The sequence below is a fragment of the Elaeis guineensis genome, chromosome 3 (genome assembly GCF_000442705.2).
Source record: "Elaeis guineensis isolate ETL-2024a chromosome 3, EG11, whole genome shotgun sequence".
Classification (NCBI taxonomy): domain Eukaryota; kingdom Viridiplantae; phylum Streptophyta; class Magnoliopsida; order Arecales; family Arecaceae; genus Elaeis; species Elaeis guineensis.
In genome coordinates this window covers 88702419-88709949 of record NC_025995.2, presented here as the reverse complement: position 1 = coordinate 88709949, position 7531 = coordinate 88702419, and the positions used below count along the sequence as shown (strand labels likewise).

The 7531-nt window shown below is 35.9% G+C and overlaps 1 protein-coding gene across 1 annotated transcript; it reads right to left on the bottom strand.

Annotated features, from left to right (window-relative positions):
* Positions 1 to 361: 361 nt before the first annotated feature.
* Positions 362 to 1542, bottom strand: LOC105041841 (uncharacterized). The gene is made up of 2 exons (XM_010918889.3): positions 1192 to 1542; positions 362 to 665 (listed from the first exon to the last, which is right to left on the bottom strand). The coding sequence occupies exons 1-2, from the start codon at positions 1360 to 1362 to the stop codon at positions 588 to 590; spliced, it is 249 nt and encodes an 82-aa protein (XP_010917191.1). The 5' UTR covers positions 1363 to 1542; the 3' UTR covers positions 362 to 587.
* Positions 1543 to 7531: the final 5989 nt, after the last annotated feature.

Genomic DNA, 7531 nt, shown 5'->3' with positions numbered 1-7531 from the left:
CATCTAGAAGATGATCAAAATCGACAAAACTGAGTTGTTGAACCACTATTTGGATTACTGTTGAAGTGTTGATATTGATGAGATTGAAGCTACTGGAAAAATAATTGGCTTTTGTTCCACTAAACCAAAAATCCTCAACATGGCCGTCTAACCAACTAATTCTGACAACAGAATTTCCATCATTCACTCATATTGCATTGACAAAATATCAAAAAGCATGCCCCAAAATACATTGCTGAATCACTATTCAATTTACTGATAAGCATCAATGAAACAAAACTCATAAACTTATTAGATTTGCTCTGCCGCAATACAATCTTAAAGACACCCAGCATTAAACAAATTCATCATGTGAATCATATCAACATAAAACCTCAACTCAATGTAATTAGGGTTTTTAGTTCATACACTTAAACAGATTCCACAAACAAAATTAAAAAGGTACATAAATCATGAGAAACAATAAAACCAAAAAGGAAAAAAACATTATTCCAAACAACAACTCCAAACATTAATCAACTGCATTCTAATACAACAATAATAGATTACGATTCAAAGGCCACATCAATGCCTTCACAACCCCTTTCTCACCTTCCCTTCATCACTCTCCACAGATACCTCCCACTGGCCATATCCAGAAACACCCAGAACCCATCTCCAATCACCTGACCATGTCAAGCCAATTGACCCGAAACTCATCAGAATTTATAATAACTTCTAAATAAATTAATCAATATGAAGAAAAAGGAGCCTAAGGGTTTATCTTCTTTAAATTAAAAGAAAAACCCCATCAAATGTCCATATCAAACTCAACTTAAAATTTCTAAATTATTTGAGACATAATCATTCATCCCCCAGAATTCAGAGAATGCTGTAAAAATGATTTATTTTCTTTAAATTAAGAAAAATTCACAAAAAAAATCCATTAAAACCAATTCGCCAGTAAAAAAAAAAAAAGTCAAAATCCAGGAATATAATTAACAAGCACCCGTTAGTCTCAGAAAACTTATTTCCCCGAAAAAAACAAAAAATTAAAAATTAAAAATGATTAACAAAGAAAAATGATCCAATTCACCAAAAACCCACGAAAACTTTAAAAATCTCGATTCATAAACAGCTGTTCGTAAGGTCACCAATCACAGAAACGGGGAAGATGGGTTCTATTTCACGTAATGGAACGAAAACTCCAACCTTTCTCGCATCAGTGCCTCGGCGTTTCTCCGAATCGCCATCGACGGAGTCCTCGATCCCGGACGAGTCGCCCAAAATGGGGGAATGGGGAGTTGACCGGACCGTCTTCCATGCGAAGTATCCGGCGAGTGTGGCGGAGAGAAAGACAAAAATCAGGCGCAAGGGACACATCGCCGGGAGGCTTCGCCAGCAGCCCGGCTACCGGAATTCGATGCCGGGAGGGTTCAGGTCACCGGGAAGACAGGCTGGAGGGGGAGGGTTCAGATCCCCGCCTCTCACACTATATGCCTCGCCTTTTTTTCGCTTTTTCCCTCTCTCGGTTGGGGAAGAGAGAAGAAGGGCGAAACGGAAACCGGGAAATTTTCCGCGGATTGGGAACGTATCTGGTAAGACATCTGGATGGCCGCCACGTCATTTCATCACAGAAACAGACGGCTATAAAAACGGATATAATCTACAGACGTAAAGCGCGTTATGTATGGCACGCAATGCCGGCATGACGACTGGTGTACGAGAGAAATGACAGCGGTAAAAATTCGGATAGCTAAAATATATAAAAGTAAATGAAAATGTAATATATATTGTAATAACAAAAAAAAATACAGTAAAATATACGGTATCAGTAGTTCATTGCACAAGTCCTCTTAAATTAGTTGTGAGTAACTCATAAAAAAATATAAAATTATATTTAAGTCATGGATAATTAATAGTTTAGGAGTGTTCTGTTTACATAGAACAATACCATCCTGGCAAGGATGATGAAAACAGGGACAGAACTTTTCTATAAATCAAAGGATAGAATTGCCGCAATGAGTTTCTATATTTATTCAAAATAAAAATATTTTATTTATATGCAAAACATAATTTTATCAAACAACATAATAATTGTTAATTTTTTATTATAAATTTGTAATAACTAACAAAACTTCTCATATCAATCATAGACTTATTTCCATATTACATGAAATAATAATTTTTATTTATTTCAAAATGGATGGTTGTTATTTTAGTTGTTAAGAGAAGCAATAGTTTTACAGAAAGTCCTCAAGTCAAGTTCGGTCTAACCCTACTAACTTGATTTCAATTCCATGATTTAAATGTAGATCAAAATTGATTACTTGCTGGGCCTAGACAGATTCGAGCTTCATTAAGACTTGTTATAAATTCAATTCGAGTGTAAGATTTAAAAAAAAAAAATAAGTGCAAGAAGTTAGAATCAGATTTTAAAAATAATATTATTAAAATCATAAACATTTATGAAAGATTTAGAATTATGAATGTAATTATCATATAACAGCCATTATTTTGATTTGGAGCACCTTTCTCATGTTTGGAAAAGAAATTATATATAACCCTTATTCAATTTATTAAACGGTAAAAAACTTGCAATAATTAGCTTACACTAGCCAAATTTATAAAAAAAACCAAGCGAGAATGGAAAGCTGGAGAGTTAATATCCTCTTTTGTTTATCTAAACAAGTGTTTATCCAATCTCAAAATAGAAGGATGATGCTTTTCCAAACTTCAACTTTGGATCTTGAAATTTTCTAAATATTCTAGTATTTCTCTCCAGATATACCAATAGGACATAATAGTGGAAGTGTGAGGCTTGGTTCAATCAAATCAACTTAGACCGGCTACCTACCCAAACCACAAACTAGGCTAGACTGGTAGCAAACTCCTGATTGGAGTCTTGATCCTTACTGATCCTAGGTGGGAGCCAGAATCCTAGAGCACTCAACTTGGGCAGAACCTTAGGGCTTGTCTATTAAAGACCCCCATCTCCCCTTCTATTCATCCACACCATTGGATACATCACTACCCCTTCCTCTCTTTCTTCCTCTCGAGTACTGCCATGCTAAGTTCAAAGTACATGCCTGAATACCTCGTTGAAGTTGAGGTTATAGATCTATCCTTTAATTTTTCTTCCTCCTACCTTGGTCTCACCGGCTTTATTAGAGCTAGCTGATTGTTGGGTTTCGCTACTTGCCTTGTTTTAGTTTTTGTTCTCTATTTTGACTTCTTTTGCCATTGGCCACTACCGATGTAGTTGCTATTAGAAGTCCTTATCAAAGGCTAGACCTTTAGGTAAGGTTATCACTGCCATTGCTGGCTTTTTCTACTATAGTTTAAGTAAACTATCAGCTCTCTTATTTTTCTCTTTATCTTTTCTCTTTTGCTAGCCATCCACCATTGCCAATTACTAATGCTGCCTATCATCCAGCCAAGCCCACTTCTGGGCCCACCTTCCCCTATCTTCTTATATTTTGAGAAAAAAAATATTTTATGATTCTCTCTTTCCTCTCTTCTCTCTCTCTTTCTCTCTCTACATGCATCAACAGACTTGGCAGAGGGCTCTAAACTTCTGTCCTATGGAACCCAAGTTCACCCCGATAAAGGATCCTAAATTGATACTATCACAATCATCCACTTTCTAGTGACCTCTACCAGTATTTTATATATCCTTAAACCTTCATTGATGACTCTTATTATGCCATACTTGCCCTGATCGGACTCTAGCACCATGATCCATCAGTCGAGTCGTCTAGACTAAAATATCTTCGGCTGTCGGTCATTATTACTAGGCTAGCCATACACCTTTTTTCTCTCTTGATTTTTCCCCAATAATCATAATTACTTTAATTTTATTGATAATTAGTTTTGATTCTATAGAAGGTGTAATCATTCGAACAAGAGGATCTTGAGCAAGAGGTTTTGCACTCTAATCTTTAAATTGAGAAAAAAAAAACTTAATTTCTTTATTTATTTAGGCTTAAATTAGGTAGGTTTGGGAATAAGAGTAATTCAGACGTTATGACTCTGAAATTAGACAATTAAAAAAAAATATTTAATTAATATTCTTAATGGTCGATCAAGGATAAGTTGGATTTATATTGACTTTAAATTGATTGGATGTGTTAGGATTGTAGATTACAGAGTTGGTTACGGCAGAAGTAAAAATTTCTAAGCATTGATCACCTATGTATAGCTCTGTGTATATATTGATATTATATATTGCTGATTTTAGTTTGCATAGAATTTGATACTTGAATAATTTGAATTTTATCAAAGTATGCGGTTTTAACTTCATTTACTCAACAAATATAAAATAAATTGTATAAGTGATAGTTATGGTGCTCTAAATTAGCCATTTTATTGATCACTCGCCATAAATTAGAAATTGATACTCTTGATACCTCCAAACATCAGATGTAGAAAATATGGTACTTGTTGATACCCCATCATGTGCCGAAAATATAGTACTTATTGATACCCCACCACTAGCTAGAAATATAACCATTGTTAGTTTAGAGTCAAAAGCCTAAACATTATCCTATCCCAAGCATTCAAATCTAAAATGAAGATAATTTATTTGATGTTATTATTGCATGAAAAGATATTTTGATGCTATGTGATACATCGTCGAGATAAAAATTTTATATTATTTTTTATTAATATGGGTGCATAGAGATTCTTATTGAGCTATTAGCTCATATCGTCACAAAATGCTTAATGAGGGATGGTTAGAGCTGATCGTCAGTGAGTTTATTTCTGATGCCGGATGAACAATTAAATGATATAGTTGAACAAATTTTACTATTTTTAATGGTGGAACTATTTAGTTGGATTATTATAGCTATTATATGTCTAATTTAAATTTTCAATGCTGCTTTGGAATTTTGTTCATCCTATAAGCCATGTACGCTCTCAAAAGGATCATGCTCTGGGCCCTTGGGGTCGTCACATAGCTGACCGGGTGATGAGTTTAGGGCATGACAGGAGTTTCCTATCCGAATCTAAATTCTTTCTTTACCGGTGCCCTTCTCCTGATCTTCCAATGCAACAAAAGGTTCTCAAGGAAAGTTGGGAGAAATTTAATCCACCAAAGACTTTCCGTATCTGCTGCGAGAAACCACAGTTAAAAAGCAACTGATTGATTCTCTCTCCATCTCGCTAACTGAGAGAGGTTCCAGTTTCTCTTCCTAAGATTCTCCGCTATTAGGATCGTGACAGCCAATAAAACACTTGGACCACTCTGACAATTCCAGATCTACATGAAAAAACAAAAAAAGGTATGATTAAGGATTCTATAAGCATTGTTAACTGCAAAAGTGCCAGAGTTATGCTATCTCCATACCAACTCATCCTATTCCCTGCCCACCTGACATCCCTGGAGTATGTCACCCCAACTCTAGACTTGTGATTACAAAGAGGACAGGAAAGATACATACCAGTGGACTGCTATCCACCCATCTATCCTCCGAAAAGCTGTCCTGCTACCAAGCTTAAGGCTCTCTATTCTAAGAAGAGGATGACACACCTTTCTGGGGGTTAGATGCCACTGCTAATCTAGAATTCCAACCAGGAGACCTTGGAGTATAATAATTTAAAGTGGATGTTTTGAGAACTAAAGGGCCGCGGGAATGACAGGAGTTTCCATCACCATTTGCTATGGAGGGCACAGTTAAAATTTCCCAACTTAATTCCTTCCAGTCCTTTTTGTCTCTTACTAACTACTAAGATAACCTGGCCTAGCTAACCGAGCAAGGTCCCCCACAGTCTAGCCTCTTCCCTCTCCATAGACAGCCTCATCCAATTTGGTCAGTCCTCTTGATGACCCATCTCGGCAACCATAGCACTGATATCGGATTACTGGGATCTTAACCCCAAACCTGAGTGGTCATGAACGATCTCTGTGCTTTAAAACAATTTAAGAAATAAATAACTATTCGATGATATCTATTCCAAACACGAATCTAGTACATATAATTAACATGAGGATTTAATATAAAACAACTAATAGAATCAAACGCTGGCGTCGGTTTCTTTTTTTTTTTTTTCTTTTTTGGTATGAGAAAGGAGGGAGGATCCACCCTATATTCCGGCGAAGTCAAAAAAAAACTCTAGACAATCGTAATTTTTGATTTCGGATTGTGGATAACAGGATAAGAAACCAACATCCCAAAATCCTAATGCTCTACTCTCACTCTTCGCAATGCACCATTACACCCGTCCTCTCACCGAGGCCCCATGTCCAAACCCAATATCTCCTCCCCTTTCTCCCCTCTATGCTGTCTTCCTCCTCCCCCCACTCTCTCACCCTTCCTCTACTCTGTCCAAACCCAATATCTCCTCCCCTTTTTCCCCTCTATGCTCTCTTCCTCCTCCCCCTCCACCGTGAGTACCCTGTATGCTCTCTTTTTCCGGTTTTGATATATATATTAGAGCCCCATGTGGTACAAGCATCTCAAAAATGGTGCAACGGAGTGAATGGTGACTGTCGTTAATGGCAACGCAAAGGATGCAAGGAAGGTTATAGATGCACTGCCTACTACAACCACCTCACCCAAAAAAAATTTGCCGGGAGATATTATTTGAATTTTTTGATTAAACTAAGGTCTACCCAATATACAGCCAAAGGATTAAATAAACATCTGTATGGATTCTTATATATTCTCCCGGTTTAAGATCTAACGTCCTCTATAAACTCAAGATTTAATTACTATCAAATCCGATCAAAAGCACCACTTCAACCCACGAGACTATACTGCATATCCCTCTAATTCATATAAGTCATGGACTATACCTTTTTTAATATTACTTGTCACAATCCAAAATCTCATTCGAAAAGATTAATCTAAAAATATTATTTAAATTTATACTTAATATTTATCCAGTACACAATTATTGCAAGACTAAATACATGGTTATATGGTTCCTCACAAGACCTTTTCCAGAAGGTATGGTTGGAAGAAGGGAGCCCAACCATGTGGTGATGGTGGTGGTGGGAATGGAGGTGGTCCGGTCTTTTTTTAGCTAAACGTGGCCCAATTCTTTGACGGCTCCTCATGAGAAAACCTAGGGTCAGGGGATTGCTCTTTTAAGGCTTGGGAAATTCTTTGTGCACCATGGATGGTGTAAAAAATCCAACATAAAATACATCATTTTATGTGATTTATCCATGTAGCCACCACTTTCTAAAGCGCATTTAATACTTGCAGTTTCATTTTTTTTTGTTTGAAAATTTTGAATGACGAAAATACTCATGCTCTTTTAAAAAATTATGACATCTTATGTTAATATTATGACATCCTGTACGCAGAAAATCATAATTTTGATATAGTATGTTATAATTTTTTTTGAAAAGTAAAAACATTTTCGTCATTCAAAATTTTCAAATAAAAAGACAGAACTACAGACATTAAATACACGTTGAAAAGTGATTGGACAAAAATACTCCTTCTATATTATGACATCCTAAATCATATTATGATATTTTATATATAAAAAATTATAATTTGATGCATGATATCATAATATGCTATCAGATGTCATAATT